Here is an 18,113-nt window from a genome sequence, read left to right as displayed (position 1 = left end):
CCGGGCCTCGATTATCAATTACCATAAATCGTCGACATGCACGCGATGTCGCGCCATTTCTTTCTCAGCCATCGAAACCGTATACAGTTTTGTCACTTTCGTGATTCGAGTACGGAAGACTGTCGCTTAACCGGCTCCCGTAGAAGCGAGACAGACGAATCACCGGTTAATCCGAAGATACGCGTGCAGCATGTGAACCGGTAACCGATGATAAACCCGGTTAATGCGTGGTTTCTCGTGAAAAAAGAAAGAAAAAGCGTGAGATGCAGGGTAACGTTTCGAAGCGCGAGCTTTCGTTTTTGAGAAAAACTGAGTTTGAAAGTTAGCCCGGTACGCGATCGAAATTCCGTTGCAAAGTACGGAGAACCAGCGATGTTGCGAATATCGCTTTTTACAATTTACCGTAGGATTTAGTATTGTTTATGTCATCCGCTTGCGATAAATCCGTGAGGATAACGAATCGAAAGAAAATAAATCACTTGTTTCTTCAGAATTGAATATTAAATTGTGTAATTGAATTGAGAAACGAATAAAAAGTGGTGTCGATCGGTTTAGCTTCCGAGAGGCTGATATATAAATAACGAACGTTCTACATGTACCACGTATGCTCGCGAAAGTATTCAAACAGTTATAGAAATTTCCTGCGAATATATTACGCGCGTTGTACGAAACATTTTGAGATAATACTAACAATGCAATGAAACGCGATTGTCGTGATTATGCTGGTAAGGTATTCGAAACAAATCTGCAAATGTAACATAGAAACTACGAGATATTTAGCGCAAGTATATTTTGCAGAGATGATGATAGGTACTCGGTGGAATCATCCTCAGCACTTGTTGTGTGTACCGATGATCATGAAAGAGGCCCAAGTCGTATTTATCGTTGCAAGATATTTAAAGTTTTGCGTTTGAACCGAATCCTATTTAACGACGTCACAGCCAATTCGATTCAACGGTTCACTTTCCACTACTTTACAAACACGTTTTCGGATTATCGTAACGTTACGTAATGCGAGACGGACGCAACGCAAAATAATAACAAACTCGTTTGTTTTAGATTCTTGACTAAGGCCACTTTCATAATCACCGAAACATACGTTTAAAAGGACTATTTACACTGTATACCAATTTTTTACCAAATATACATATAACATGTAGTAAACATCTCGTAACTTCTATGTACATTTCCACGCTGCTTTCAATTTTTACCGATATAATCGTTACTTTTGAATCTTGTTACGGTATTAAAATTAAAGTTTCAAAATGTTTTATACGATACGCGTAACATATACGTGAAAATGTTGTCTGATAAGCGTGGAAATATACGTTTGTCAGCCACTGTAGATTCGCCGCGAATCTTTACGTTAGATTTTCAACTGGAGGTCGTGCTGTTATCCGCGTATCCGGTTTGCGACTGAAGCCCGCGAGCGTTCGAAACGTTCGACGCGTTATTAGGAGCCGGGAGAGGAGAGGACGTCGTGAGCAAACAATTCCAACTTTCTTCTCTCGGATAAGAGACTTCGAAGCGATCGGCGTGCAACAGCGTCAACGGGGTGGGTTCTGAAACAACCTCGAAACAGGGAGCAGCGGGACGAAGGAGGAAAGGCGAGGAAAGATGGGCAGAAGACAGCCGAGGCAAGCATCGGCGTCAATAATCGTGGATCTTCGAGAAACGCGAACGCGAGACGGAAGGGATGAATAGACGAGAAAACTGGAAAGGGGGAGTTGGGCGGAGGTGGTGAAGAAAGAAAAACAAAGAGTAAACGAGAGAGAGAGAGAGAGAGAGAGAGAGAGAGAAAGAGCGAGGACGAGGAGAGTCAAAGAAAAGAGAAAGACTCACGAGTGGTTCTGTTGCTGGATGAAATTGAATTCCTCTTTGATCCTCTCGCAAGTGTCAGCCACCGTGAATTTCAGACCTCCCGCAGCCCCACCGCTTCCTCCGCCACCCTGCAACATAAAAAAAAGAGGAAGAAAGAAAATGAAAGAGAAAATAAGAGGAGGGAATTCGATTAGCATACACGACAAAGCAGCCGCGACAAAGAACGAAAAATAGATCAGCTAAAACGCCGAAGCGTTATGGTCGTACGGGCGTGTACACGCTGAGAAGACGCTTCGATCTGTAGAAACGTTACTGTCCACTTTTTCTATGTGGTAATTAATCGACGCGTAATTTGAAGCAACAAGGTGCTTTTATTTATAATGTAGTGGTTTGTCAAAACGTAGTGATTCATTCATAGTAGTTTGCCGTAGCGAAAAAGATACGTACATTCGAAAACAATAACATGAGCCCTCGTGTCATTCGACGAGATATTTCATTTTTTATATCCTAAGGAAAATAAAGAAAAGAAGCGAGAAGAAATGTGAAACACGCTCGTTTTAAAAATTTATATTTGGCAAATTGTATTACGAAGGTATGCGGTTAACAATTTAGTCGATCGTAAACTGAAATTTAATCTTGTTCTCCTACGATAAGATTTATAAAAATAATGTTTTCGAGGTATTAAAAAGAGAAGAAAAATATTGCCGAGAACCGCTGTAATCGAATCTTATATTATCAGATAATTTATCTGACGTTTAAAATATACCTCGTATCTCGATCCCGTTGTCAATCGTCGCAAAGCTTCGCAGCCTAAAGTATGGTACAACATTTTTTCACAAGTAACGTTGTTACGCGCAACTCGTGGTATAGAAAAACGCGTTCTCTTCATCTAGAGTAAGAAAACTGGACGAGTTAACAAGCAAGATTTCTATCGACTCGCACAATTCAAACAGACGATACGATAACAGTCTTGCCGCAACGATGGAACTCTATTTGCGAAATACACAGGGAAAAAACTCGTTAAAGGGTGCAAAGGCAACGAAGGAATCTCGTTACGCCGGAAATCGTGTATACACGGTAAAAGAGAGGGGGCAAGAGGAAAAGAAAGCAAAAGAGAAGTCGACATTACGCCTGGTCCTTAGATCGGTGAGACCGTAGAATAAATCCGAAATAAATCTTAACAAATCCGAATTTAAAGGAAAACCGTGCGGTATACGCGTTCGTTCGTTCGTTCGTTCCAGAAACGCCTGTAAAATGGTAACGAGGTTAAAGTCGAAGATGACAAGCAACCACTATCAAATGGCCTTCGACCGCATAAGGCGCACGCAAACACAGAAACCGAGCTCAGAAACGCGAGCAGAGGGCATCCAGGTATAAAAGACGAGCGACTCCGTTGCCTAAGAGGGAGAAACGAGGCCTGAAGAGCCAAGGATGAAGGACCATGAAGGCGTCCTTAATGAGACCCATTCCACCAGGTAGCACGAGGTCTGTGTCTACGGGTTCTTCAGCCACGTATACCAACGCCGCTCTACCGGTTGAAATTACGGAGGAAAGGATCAGGCTTTCCGATGACAGTAATGATTACGTTACACATACACACGAATTTTTACGTACAGTATATGTGTGTGTGTATATATATATATACACATTATGTATTTAAATATACATATATAAATATACAATGCCAGTCTAATTTCGTAAGTACAGTCCAAAAGCGTTAGAGGAAATATTGAGAAAAACTAATCTTCTAATAACTTTAAATAAACTGCATTGTAGAATCACAATCGTTGAAGTTGAATATTCTTTTTACGATTCCTTTAATTAATTTGTTCATTTGCGTTCTCGTCATATTCTACCGATACAATAGCATCTTCTTTATTGACACCCGATACAGAAATACATTTGCTCAAAGCAATATCGATGTCGTACACTGTTTTAACATTTAAATAACATTACAATCATTCAATACCTATTTTCGTTCATTTACATTCTTATAATACACATCCGCCGGTGTTCTCTTTATTGAAATTCGATATAAAACGATTTGTTTATTACTGTGCAAAGAGAGAAGTTTGGTTGAGAGAATGGGCGGAATTCCATTTTCCAATCAAATCATTAATCCGATACGATTACGGTAGCATCATTGAACATCGATATTGTGCGTCGAAGAGAAAATGGAAGACAGAGAAAGAGAGAATGGATGGGAGCGGGGATAGAGAGAGGGAGAGAGTAGAATTTCGGGCTGAATGACAAAATCTCTCGATAGAGAGAAATATTCCGACACGACGTTAAATGGTCAATGACTGTCCGCCGGCTGGAAAATTCCAGTTTTTCGACGCTACGTAGTCTCGCGTAGAATGATTTGGCCACTTGTTGAATTCGAAACGGGGAGTGGCTGTCGGTGGTAAAATGGTTTGGGAACAAGCTGGGGAAGAGGACGACGGTGGTCCTCACTTGTTGCAATCATCAAACGGAACAGTCATCGAACAGGTTGTTGTTTCGATGGTTAACCCGCCAGCGTACACATATCCGTTATGTGATACGGTGGACGGCAATTCGTTTTCATGAAAATTTTCGTACGATCTGACCAACGTGCTCTCACCATCCACGATAATTCTCGACATCGATATTAAACGTATTTCTTCGTGGCTTTCTATTGCTGTCATATTTGACATTAAAATTAACCATTATTAGCGTGAGCTCGCTGTAATGTATTTTTCTCAAAATACACGATATTCGAAGAAATCAATTTTTATTTCTAACGTGTTTCGCAAAGAATCATTGAAAACTATTGCGAATATACTGGTACGAGTTTAAATATACTCGATTCGTATTCTCTGATACGCATTCTTAAACACAATATACCAAATTACAGTCCTATAATCGAATACAATATAATACGAATGGGAAATCGTTCGACGAAATTAAATTTACCTTATACTCCAAAATATATAATACCCTAGAATATTGTGCAGCAATAAGAAAACAAAAAAATTTACCTATTCAAAGATACCTTAACGCAGCCAATATATCGACTATTACCATCGTCGAATAATCCCTTCGATACGAAGACATTAATTAACGACAACGATTCGTGGGAGTTCTACGCATTAACGCAATATTGGATATCGGGCGCGTATAGCGACACACGGCGAGGACATCAATTTTCGTCCCTTTCGTTTCTTTATTTTTTTTAATTACTTTCCCTTCTTCCCTACTTTTTCGACCGTTCTTTGACGCGACCATCGGATTTAGTTCTTTCAGCTTAACGAATCAAATACATATATACATATACATACACATATGCATGTATATACACGTATACAGATATATAGGTTCACGTAAAGCAGCCCGACCGAATGTTCACGGTGCGCTCGCGCGCACAAGATGAGTCACGCATCGATGCTTCGGCCCCTGATCAAAAGAGAACGGATTCGAATGGCAAAAATCAATTTTTCAATAATTTTCTTTGCCTCCCATAAGCCGTCCAATCATCCATGCCTTTCCCACTATGTCAAAACTGTTATTAACGAGCGAAGACAAAAGTCTTCCGTTCTCGGGGCGGCTCGACAAGAGCACGCTTTTGCCCAGCCTCTATATACCACGGGCCTTTGTATTCATTGTCTGCCCGATTCCCCTTTCACACCAGCGAAATCAATGAAGAAGCACGCGTGAGCGCATCTATATACGTGTAAGCGTGCGCATACGCGTGTAAATGTGTGTGGTACGGCATGGTATAGCGTGCCGTGTGTGTGGTGTATACGGAGGATCGTATCGAAAAACCGGCTGGTTCACTTTGTTGCCAAGAGATAATGGCCATGCGAATCGTAAATAAGGTAATAGGTCTTCGCAGGGCCGAGGATAGACCAAAGATCGAATGACGTAAGCGAGAAACTCCCTAAGGGCCCGTCCACAACTTTCGAGAAAGTCGTACATTAAGGTTACATGGGTTTGGAATAAATTTAACGTTAGAATTACGGCACTACATGGTTAACGCTATTGATATCGGATATTTTTCGTTTGTTCGATTAGGAAAAGAAACACGAAAGCGTTTCTGATAGCGTTAACGTTCGTCGTTTTATCGAAACGGAAACGTGATTGATTACACAGACTCGCTTATTTTCATCGCTTTGATCCTATTCAACTATACTATTCAGCGAAGTCGCACTTTTCACGAGAACGATTTTAAAATTCAATCGCATATTATAAAGTCCTGTGGAAACATGAAATTGGAAAAAAGGTTTTCTTTCAGTCTTTTTTCCTACGTAATCGTCGTATCAAAGTACGTATTAAAGATGGGCAATTGTAGCGTTAAAAGAGTATCAAATTCTATGATTATAAAGTTTCTAGAAGTTTGTTTTAACTTTCTGCTTTATAAAATATAAATCTTGTCTTTCCTCTTATCGCATCTCCATTATGTAGATTATACTTCGTAAGAATAGGCATTACAATTAGAAACTGTAGACTCAGAGTGGATACACCGTGCTTGAGTCGTAACGAATGCGGAGTGTTTTAATCTTAATTTCAAATCGAACTTGTTTATAAAGCGAGATTCATTGCGTATAGTTTATGTACAGTGTTAATACACTGCACACGTTTACAAGTTGGTGTGCGAAAAAATTCATAAAGAAATACGAAATTTCACGATTTGTTCCGATCTACCACATAATTCCTTCGTAAAATGAGTTTTACCAGAGATACACGAATTTATGAATCGACTAGATATATTCGACAATATTCGTGTCTACAAAAAATATCACGAAATAAGAGATTAACGATGAAAAACAAACCTGGAAGGATTCGAGTTACTGCAGCCAAAAAAAAAATTCGCCTCAACGTCTATAGATCTATATGGAAATAGAGCTGATGGAAGGGGCTATGCTGAAATTTGTTTTTCATTATTTCATCTTATTCGCGCGAATTTGCTCCTCGGTTCCCTTATTTTATATCGCGGAAAGGATTCTAATTGGATGAGGCAACGCTATTGGGAATTATTCAAATCGCGTTCCGAGGCTGTTGAAAGTCAGACGTACGAAGCCGATGTAGCTGCACTTGAATAAACATCGATGTATCGATATGCAGTGAACACTGACGAATAAGCGCAACTTTTCTATACGTACACGGCCACATAGTCAATGTATACCGATACGAATAACAGGCCAGGCCATTCGAAGCACCTAGCGCGTCTTTGAATTACACATGTGGTTCATCAATAAAACGATAAATAAAGGAAACGAGGATCAAAGTGGCTAGTTACGTGGGATTTGAGAAAGCTTAAGATAACGGTCGAAAAAGAATCGAGACTCCCTTTCCTCTTCTCTACTTTCTCTTTTCTTCTTTTCGGTTTTAAAATGATATTTTACCGCGTTAGTTAAAAGGAAATTCTCTGAAATGAAAATAAACGTTTGACGATATCGAACGCGTAAAGCTCGAAGAAAGTGGCGTCATAAGGAGTCGTAAATAATTTCCAAGTTATGGGTGATTTCTTTTCGTGATTTTATGCATGCGAATAGAATTGCATTGTCGGGAAGATAATATAGGCGATTTGTAAAATGATATTAGCTGGTCGTGTTTGAGACTGCGAGTAGAAGTAAGAATTGGAGAGGAAAGCCTACCATATCGAATCATAATATCATTCTCTATAATCACTTCGAAGAGATTGTTTTATCAGGGAGAATAATAAACTAAAAATTATACCTCTATAATGCGAATCGTTGTAAGTATAAAAAAAAAAATATTCTCCGAGATAATCGTTTATAGTGAAATAAGTAGCGGCGATCGACCTCAATTTCCAAGAATATAAATATTAAGAAATTAACAAGTTATCTTGAAACGTTGTTCGATCATCGCCGTTCTATTCCTATGTAAACAATTTATTTTAGGATACGTTTCACAGAGGGAAAAAGAAGGCAACTTCGTTATAATAAAACGGAACACATTTTGAAATGTCTGCCTGCGAAACGGCTTGAAGGAAAACTTATGCTCAATCAATGTCGAGACATAAAATGTGCTAACAAATACCGGCACGCTTTGTAAGGGGAACCTAGACTGAATTTAGAGGGTGGATGAGTAGGAGGGAGACTGCTCGTAGAAGAAGACCAAGGTGAAAGGGAGAGAGGGAGAACACGTGGTGAAATTCCTGCCGTTCAGAGGTGCGCAGTTAGAATACGTAAATCTTCGTTGCGATAGCGAGTAACTGATAAAAAGGGATAACACATTTTACATAATTTTTTCTCGCATCTACGCGTTAAATTACGCGATGAATTATAAGCGTTGTTCCTTCTTCTTTTTTCTTCTTTTTTTCTTTTTTATTACCGTACTTGGAATTACGCTTGCCACGAAGATTTCTATGGTTTAGTACTGTCACGTGCAGTGTAAATACATATCAGTAGTTTTCGGCACACAGCGAGCGGTCCATTAACAGCAGTGAATTGACTGACGTCTCCTTATTGGCAAAGTTATCGATTAAACGAGACTTGTAATTGTAACACTGGCGTAGGTGAGCTACGCTCAAATTGTATACGTTTGTAAATTGCTCCGAATGGTAAACAATGCTGGGTAAACGAGAACGTTGTACAGTAAACAGAAATAAAAACGCGTTAATTGCGAGAACACTTCTCGTTTGTATCCGGACAAACAAAAGCAATCGAAGAATGAAAGAAACTCCTAGTTCCTTTTAATTAATTACAGAAATGATGCGAGGTAGCTATACCCATTCGTTGCATCCATACTTAAAACAACGAAGAGTTTTATAAAAATCGCCCAAATTCTTAAAGCTGTTACAAGTAAAGAACTCTCGTGGCTAAAGCTATTAAAGGTTTCTATATAACTACTGCTTTGTGGAAAATAATCTCAACGTGTCGTTAACCTCTTCAGAACAACTCCTCTTTTTTGTCTATGAAGAAAATTGTGCTTTTCTTTCTTTCTCTTTTTTCTTTTCTTTATTAGTTATTAATGGCAGAAATACGTTTGCGAGCAGTTTTGTGAAGAAGCTATAATAAGCTAAAATTTGAGGACAATTGTAGCAAAAATGAATACATCTAGTTAATTGATAAATTACCAATGTCGCGTATACGTAGGCTCGCGTGAAAGCGTCGATTCAACGACCAATCTCCGCGGTAGAATCTTCTACCGAACGCTTTATATGCAATTAATAGAAGATAGGTACAATATGCATGTACCTTGCATCATAACTTCCATCAAACCTATGATACTCGCTTTATCACGTAGACATAAATGTTCAGAAGTTTACAAAAGCTGGTACTGTGGCTTACGAATACATCGATAACCATTAAGCTATATACCGGTTAACGATACAACACCGCAAAACGCGTACCTTGCAAATTACGAGAAAATTCGAAAAGTTCCAACGTTTCACAGGATCTCGCCTTACCAGTTACGGTTTAAGAATAACGAACACTGTCAAACGTCAGATTCGAATAAACATATACGACTAGATAACCCATCCAAGCAAGATATCGTATCGATGAAAAGTCTGGACAATGAATCTAAGCTTTCAGTTCGAACGCGTTCGAATGCCTCTTGCTCGTCCATTAACGAACCGTATTACTGGAACTATTCCAACGAACCTCGAAGAATCCATCGAAGATATGCAAGCAATCGAACGTTAAGCCGGCTTTTGCTACCATTTCTTGCAAGACCCGTGATACATTCTGGGTGGCAGAGAGACGAGGCCAAGAGAGACGAGAGAGTCGAAGCTCGCTTCACTCGTTCACGCGCGTAACCTCACGTCCATGTCGCAATGGCGGATTGACGGCCGCGTTACCGCTCAGGTCGCACATGTACACGCGCGAAACAGCCGTGTGCAGCATGTACGAGGGACGAGCATCACGGAGCTCGTCTTGTATATCGGTATGATTATTATAGGTTAGACGTTTCATGGCAGTGCGCACAATGCAGCGGAGTAGAGGACCGGCGGAATATAACCTCGCTTCCCGCAGACCCAGGGCGACGTGATCCAACGACAGAGCCACAGCGGCACACACAGCGTTGTTCTTAATAGGGTTGTGTGTAGCGGCACACGCGCGTCCACACGATACACGTATACAGCTCTGTCGGTGTACGTATGGTACGACTAGCATCGTTGGCCGAGCACAATGCTATAGTCACCCCTGGGTGTTGCTGTTGCTAGTTCCCCTTAACCTACGCGCGACTAAAACAAGATTTATCGTCTGTGGAAACGTACTCGTCGATACAGTGAACCGGCGTAAAAATACGGGCGTGTGGGCCCTTTGTAAAGAGGAGAGTCGGCCGGCTTAAGTTTAATGCCGGATTGGCCGTTGCGATCGAAATTAATGAATATGTAGTATCGATCAACGATTCGGCGATACACGTGCATAAATGGAAATTGAAAAGAAATAAATTCTAGAATCGTAGGTTAAAAAAAAATGGTAATATAGAAAAATGAATATCTACGAATCTAGAAAATGTACATTTTTTCATCAGATATTCTTCTGTGTATAGGATCATATTGAAAGAATTAACGTGATCAGATTTCTTAATTCGTTACATCTTGCATTAAAATATCGTATAATGTAACGATATAACAATACCGTTCTCCCTGTAGTTTTCGTATTTCAGCATGTGTTGAAATATTTGAAATTCTCACAGTGGTTGTAAACCATATTTGAAAGCGGACTTTATACGTTATACGGTTTGTTACGAGATAACGACTAGATATTTTTAATTCAAGGAGGAAAATAAAGATGGCACAAGGAAAATGAAACAATTTTTATACCGAATAAAGGAATGATAAAACTTCGTTCTTTTTTTTTCATTTTTTTTAAAAAGGTAGATAGATCATTTTAACTAAGAATAAGAAGGTCAGAGAGAACGCTGAAACATAGGGTTTCGGCAACGAGACCGAGAAATCGTCGAAGGAGACATCCATTGAATCCGCCAAAAAGCTCGTTGTATCAAGATTGACCACGTGGGCGATATCGAAGTAAAACGCCTTCGTCACGCAAGGGATGAAACGTTTATCGTCTACTCTACGAGAACGATGGCATTTTTTTTCTATTTTAACCTTTCCGTTCGTGCATCTGGCTCCAGGCTACGCCGTGGGAGTATATACCTTTACACGAACCCGCAGCAAACATGTACTTTTGTATCGATCTTTTCCTCTACTTTACACGCCTCTATTTCAGAGCAATAATCGTCCTGACCATACGGGAGACTAGTACGTTATCTATCTGTTTTCAAACCTACTCGAATACAAATACGAAAACTAGTCCTTCAAGATCGGTACGAAGAGCGAAATATTAAGTTCTTAACGATAAATAACGTAGACTTTAAAACAATCTAGCGAACAGATTTAATTAGTAATTTTTCATAAAATCTCTGATCAATTACAACGATGCATTTTTCTTTTAGATTTAAATGGTTCTACGAATATTTGGATAAAAGTTTTGCTTCGGATATTTCCTACATTTTTGCGTATCGTGGCCACCTTCTATATATACCTTTGAATCTCTAAATTTCCCACAAATGAACCAACTTGTATAGCATATCGATGGCCAATATTTGACCACAGTATCAGCTACCAATTATCGAAATAAACGACATAGCATAATAAAATATTTTAACGTTACAACGTCTTGGATTTTCTAAGAAGACTAACTCGTATATTTGTAGAGAATTGGTCTTTTGATCGATACACATCATTCGCTGCACCGACAATCATGCGGATGACACTGACGGCCATTCTATGGGCGTAAGTACATATGAATATACGTACATATGTGTACGTATATTTCTGACCATGCCCTTCTCTCCTGCCCTTCTGTGCTTTAACGAGGATAGCCGAGGGTCGAACCTCGTTCGACATGTAAATGTAAATGTTGGACAAGAACCATCCAGAGATTCTCAACTTTCTTAGCCCAACGTCTAGTGGCCAGTAGGGGAACTGGAGGTCCGGTGAGAATCACTGATGAGGACACTCCGTGACTCCCCGGTGTGGCAAGAGTGTTGCGACGTTCTCGACACAGTTGGCAGTGGTGATCAATCTTCCCCGGCCACGTTACATTCTTCGACCGCACGTCCGTCACCAAGGAAAAACGCACACCGACTGCACAATAGCGTATAAATGGGCTGGAGGTAGAAAATCCCGCTGACTCGCCGCCATCCTATGTTTTCAAGCCACAAACTATGCTCGCTTTAAATCAAAGTGTTCTTATTGTTGTCTTGTTTATTTATCGTTAACGATATCGAGGAATTTACTTTGCTCCGAGAGAGAATCAGATACGTAAACGATAACGAACAATAAGATATTTTTGACTAATTACGATTATCGGTTATAGCTTTGAGAAGAAGATCGACGATCGTAATATCTTTGCCGAGTTAGTTTACGCCAAGCTACGTGATTCTGTAAACCGTATAAATTTTGTCAACGTTCCTTCCTCAACGATATCCTTTTCTTTCGACGATAGTCGTCTTTTGTATATTATTACTAAACAAAGCTACCAATTATCGCGTCTTCATAACGAGATGGTCGGCTTCTATAGCGGATAATCGTTGCAAGAGTAACCCAAAATGAGAACCACTCGTTGGGATTTCAGTGGGTGGCGTTGGTCCCCTCGTCAAATGCTTGTCATACCGTTCTTACCCTCAAACTCCGGAGCCTAGCGGATCCCAACAGTCGGGTAAAGCCCGAGCCGCACCCCCGTGTACACAACGAGAAAGAGGACGATGTGTATATGAGAAGAGGTGGGCAACCACCCCAATGGACCCGTCGACGAAGGCTTAAAGCCCATAGGCCTGTGATATGCCTCGGGGCCAAGAATTATGTCGCTGAAACCCACCAATTACGAGGGTTGCAACCCGAAAACGGCTTTCTTTCCTTCCACTTCTCTACATATACACGCGTACAGAAAACCTAAGTAAGTCGCGTCTTTTTTCAATCGAGATCGAATCTACTACACCGCGGGACGATTTTCAACGAACGCTTTTAACCACGAGAATAAAACTTTCGTGAATTACATTCCATCACGGGATTTGTTAAAATTTTATAAAGTATATTTCCTACGTATTTTTGAACGACCGTTATTCCTTTTTTTTTTTTTTTCGTTCTCTTTCCTTTGCAGAAAGAGTAAAAATAAAACTTACTTTATGCACAGTTATATTCTATGTACAGCTGTAATACAGAACGAAGAATAGAATAATAAGACAGGAGCAGAAATCCTCTGAACGTGTATCGTAGTCCATCATTCGACGATGAAAAAGACCATTCGTCTGATTACGATTTCACGAAACGTCGTCGAGCACCGTATCCACCAGGCCAGCGACGGATTAATCAGCGAAACCATGCGGTTTCTTGCTCCCTCTGCGATTAATTAATCCTCGCGATTAATCACTCCAAGCGCTTTTCATCGACCAGCAGATCGTTTTTGTTCGTATTTTCGAGCGAAGGATATGCACGCGTATACACAGGCTGCGCGTTGTTTGCCGTGCGAAAAGAGGAGCACATAAAATTCACGGGACTCGCAACAATACGTTTCCTATAAACCTTTTTAATTTCAATTATGATAAACAACTGGCAGCTACAGAATACGAAAACGAACTGTTTACAAACGATAATATCCATGCAAACGCGTGCCGATAACGATATTATCGTAAATAATCCGAGCGCAAAAATTATTACGAGAAATTCATCCAATTGTCTGTTAACCGTTATTAACATAACACACATCGCGTTCCTACTTTCACGTTTAAATACCCAACGCTTGTAAAAACAATACAATTTTTTACTCGACAAGAAATAATGTTTTTTAGGATCAAATAAACCGGAAAATACACACACATATCTGATTCTGTTAAAAATCCCGCTATTTACGTATTAAATAAAGATGGAAGCGTGTAAATACACGAGTACCGTGCCGGATATGTGTACAAAAATACTAAATTGCCAGATGCATCGAGCCAGAAATACCGAAAAATTTGTTTGATAACATATATAGGCGTGTGTATATTTCGTAAAAAGTGTATGCGCTGTATCGCGGGATATAACGTTCCAAAATGTATCGCCATCAATCGTGATCCGTATGTATAAAAACTGAATTACCAAATTCCTCTAACGTCAAGTCGGAAGAATTTTCCGACTTGTTCACGACGGTGACTTGAAAGCATATACGCAAAAACTTTGGAACTTTTCCATTACTTTAAGACGAGTGGAGGTAAAACACGTGGACGAAAACCGACTCGAAATCTCGAAGCATTTTTATCGCCTGGAAGAACGAGTTCACGTTATATAACGATGTTAAAGGTTAAGGCGAGAAACAAAGGCATTTAGAAATTGTAAGGATATCGTAACTATTCGTGGCAATTTTCTCGATGAGATCCAACGAAATTACGAGACTGCTTCTGTAATTCAAAGTACAGTAGAGCTGACATATATCCACACTGATTCGCCAAAGTATTTCAACACCTATAAAAACTTTTTACGAATATATTACGCGTGTTACGCGAAACATTTCGAGATTTCATCAACGTTGTAACGAGACACGATTATCGCGGTTATATTGGTAAAGTTTGAAACGAATCTGAAAATGTACGTAGGAGGTACAAGATATTTAACGCAAGTGTATGGTATATTTCGCAGAGCGAAAGATCATAAAATTATTTAAAAACTCAATTATCCATTACATTAATAAACTTCAATATCCAACGGGACCATCTCCAACGCTCGTTATACGTTCTCTTTTTTCTTTACTAAATATACGTTTAAATCGATGTTTCAGATCGATCTTCAATTTATTTATTTACCAATACGATCGCGACAGTCGAATTTCGTTAGAGCGTCAAAGAAATTCGAAAATGTTTCGTTTTTGGACACGCACAACGTATGTACACGCGAAAGTTTTCTACAGTAGAAGTTGAAATATTTTCCTAAGTCATTGTACGTTGCAGAAACGCTATTCAACGGGGAAAACCGCATCTGCATCTGCCTCTTCCGCGAACGCATCTCCAAAGTATAAATTCGTCATTGGCATCCATTGTTACCAATCGGCCGTCTAGTATGACTTTTTCTATTTCAGAATCAAGTGACCCTCCGGCGAGCATTTCAATTTTCGCTCCTCGTTTCAATTCGGATGGGACGACTCGACGAACAATTAGTCGTCGTGCAATTTGATCAGCGATTGTCATCGGCGTATACCAGTGTCGCCACCCACCTCCACCCCCAATCCCAACCCCCATCGTCGTGGACGCACTGAAAAAACTCGCGGTGGAGAATCATTTTTATGTTGCAATTTTGCTTTTCTATCCGGATGCATTGTGGACCGACACGATTTTCGAGCACCATCTTAACGACAAACGACGTTCGATTAAAAACGGAAATCTTTCCAATTTTTATCTTCGTTTACACATTCGTGTCCATAATGAATATATATGATTTTACGTTAACGCCTAACGCTGCGAATCTTAATCTGAAAGTCGCTACTCGCAACGTGATTATGGTCATTTTTAATTACCGTTATTTTTATAGAAAATTTTATCGCTACCGCTACGTTCCAGTATTCTCTCGACGATCGTAATACTTGAATCCTTAATATCTAGTAATCTTTAATAAGTGAGAGTTTTACAATCGTAACGTGCGAATCACGATTTGCCAGGGAATTGCAAAATACTTTTTTAAAGGTAGTCGCGGTTATTTCTGTTAGAATTTAATCTTAAAGTTAAGATACATAATCTGTGGAAGACACAATGTTTATGTTAAAATAATATTCGGTGATATTTATTAAACAGAACTACAGAACCAAATGTATATAAGCGAGTGATATGGTATAATTAACAAAGTATGCAGGTAAAGAATTTATGGATGGTTGACAGTTGGCGAGTTACTTTCAAACTGACCGTAGGTAGTGACCTATGAACCCTTAAATATTTTGAATCCCACTCTCTATACAGTAACGAGTATGACCTGTGTAAGTGTCCTGTTCAAATGCCTGTGTAAGTGTCTGTATAAGAGTATTTGTGTCTAATATCGCTATATTCCAACAATTTCTAACTTGTATTACATATTTTCATATGGAATTTTGTCGCAACGATTTCAACGCCATTCTATTACAATACTTTTGCTCGATATTCCAACACTGATTATTCGTAAACGAACAGAAATAACGTAAAATTTAACGGAAATAACCACGTTTTTACAACCGATTGATCAGACGTAAATACACGCAGCTAATATTTCATTGAGTATTCGGTTAATTACAGGTAATAACAGGTTGTAAGTTGGAATATATTTTTATGCAAATGTACGCGGTTAGGATCGCAATTGGTTGTTACAAAAGTCACGATTCGAAAAAGGTTGGGAGACACTGGTTGAACGAGAAACTTGAAAAGGATACACGGTATTCGGTAAAGATTTTGAAAATATTTATGGAATTCCGTGGGTATCGGTCTTTTCGTGCTTCGTAGATTCAACGTGATTATAACTTAAATACTTTAAAATAAGAGAAGACATCGAAAAACCGTCAAGTCCCACGTACAAACAGCATAAACGATTCACAAGATTGTGTATGCAGATGGAATACGAATGAATAAGCGAACGTTAGATAGAGTGAGAGAAGAAGGGGGAAAAGGCGAAGCGGTAGGGAAAGACTGAAAGAGAAGAAAGAGAGGAAGAAACAAAGCGCGTCCCTTTGTCCTTTGTTATCCTTTGCTAAAATCTATATATCAGCGCGCTACATTTGCAAGGAGGCTGCAACTTTTCGTTAACGTGACATTTCTTTTCGCATCCTGCTTCCTCCTTCTTTTTTGCCTAATAAATATGTACATATCGTTGATCGATCAAACGTTCGTTCCGCGTAGATGTTACAAGTTCCAACCACAATGCAATTATACCGTATATCATTGCATAATTGCACATACATTTCACATAATTGCAAAACACAATTGGATAATTATCAACGTAAAAAGAAAGAACATAATACGAAGTTGGAAACAATTCGATATAATTTACCTTTAATATTTTCTAGTTTTATTTTCGAAGATTGAACTACATGCGGAAAGTAGGATATTTATCAAGTGGTAGGTTTATACAACTTGGTGAAGAGAAAAAAAAAATTAAGATAAGTATCTTCTTGGTCATAAATCAAGACAATTTTATAATTACGTGTAATAATATTCGTTTATATGTATATAACTGTATTAAATGTCTTGCGACTTATGGACAATGGTGTACGTATGAATGGTATGCCTGAAATCAACACATTCATGCACAGTAGGTTGATTAAGTTCTTTACTTCCTCTATAGGACACGCTACTAGATAATCAAGGATAACAGTCATTACCGTGCCAGTTATTGTTTCTATTATCACCATCTGTTTGACAACGGTAAGAGCAGAATCTACAGACACGCTTGAACTTATTTATCAAGATACGTACAATTACTTCCAGATGTTTAATTAAATGTGGCAATGACGATAATCGTAAACGTAAGCGTTCTTCCTAGTTGGATAGTTGAATCATTACTTCATTTATTTCCTAAATATAATAGGAAGAACATTTTTGAAGAATTATTAGAATTGTTATCTATTAATTAAATATTAAATTGATTAAATAAATATCATAAGACGAATAATATTTTACGTATTATGTGAATTCTGTACTACAATCTTGCACTTTTGAATTTTTTATAAATGAATAAACATTCGCAATTTAATAAGGATCGATGCAAGCATAACTAACATTAAGACGCTAAAATTAAAACTTCCGACACAATTTAGTTAACTCATCATCTTGTCTTGCGACCGCTTTCTTCGCTAAGTTTCTCAATTCGTTTCGTAAAATTTTGTCCATTGTATGTATAGAATTTTTTTGCAATAAGAATATTTTGTAACGCGTGTTTCGTTCTTTCTTTCTCGTAACCTACATTTTCAATAATCTTTATGAATGACTTCAATCGTGTGTCATCTACGATTTGGCAAAGTAACGAGCGAACAACAATGTTCCATCGAGCAACTTCTGCTTTTATTATCTATCTCTTCTTCGTAAAGGCTCAAGTTACAGAGTTTACGAGCACAATAGTCGTAGCCGTCCCATCATTTATTTGGTTGCCAAGTGTAGAGAATGGGTCAGTTCTTAGCGCTTAGGATAGTGTTCGCTTCTATTATGACTGTCGACCATCTATCATTCGCGATGGTAAATTCAAAATCAATTTCTCCGTCTCTAAACAGCGGATAAGTGAAGACTCCGACCGTAAAACTCTCTACATGTACATATTTGTAAATGTATATGCAGTCTTACGTTAAATCTTTAAACTTTTCTCAACT

General features: G+C 38.9%; 1 protein-coding gene across 8 annotated transcripts in view; it reads right to left on the bottom strand.

Moving 5' to 3' along the window:
- Positions 1-18,113, bottom strand: part of Gro (TLE family member transcriptional corepressor groucho) — a 250,854-nt gene that overhangs the window by 86,564 nt on the left and 146,177 nt on the right. For all 8 annotated transcript variants that reach the window (XM_072010152.1, XM_072010134.1, XM_072010165.1 and 5 more), the window contains exon 3: positions 1,843-1,949. In XM_072010152.1, coding sequence (XP_071866253.1) covers positions 1,843-1,949 — 107 coding nt within the window. The remainder of the gene's footprint in view (positions 1-1,842; positions 1,950-18,113) is intronic.

This window comes from Bombus fervidus, chromosome 1 (assembly GCF_041682495.2).
Source record: "Bombus fervidus isolate BK054 chromosome 1, iyBomFerv1, whole genome shotgun sequence".
Taxonomy (NCBI): Eukaryota; Metazoa; Arthropoda; class Insecta; order Hymenoptera; family Apidae; genus Bombus; species Bombus fervidus.
Note: the sequence above shows the minus strand (reverse complement) of the source record. Positions and strands in the feature narration are given on the sequence as shown.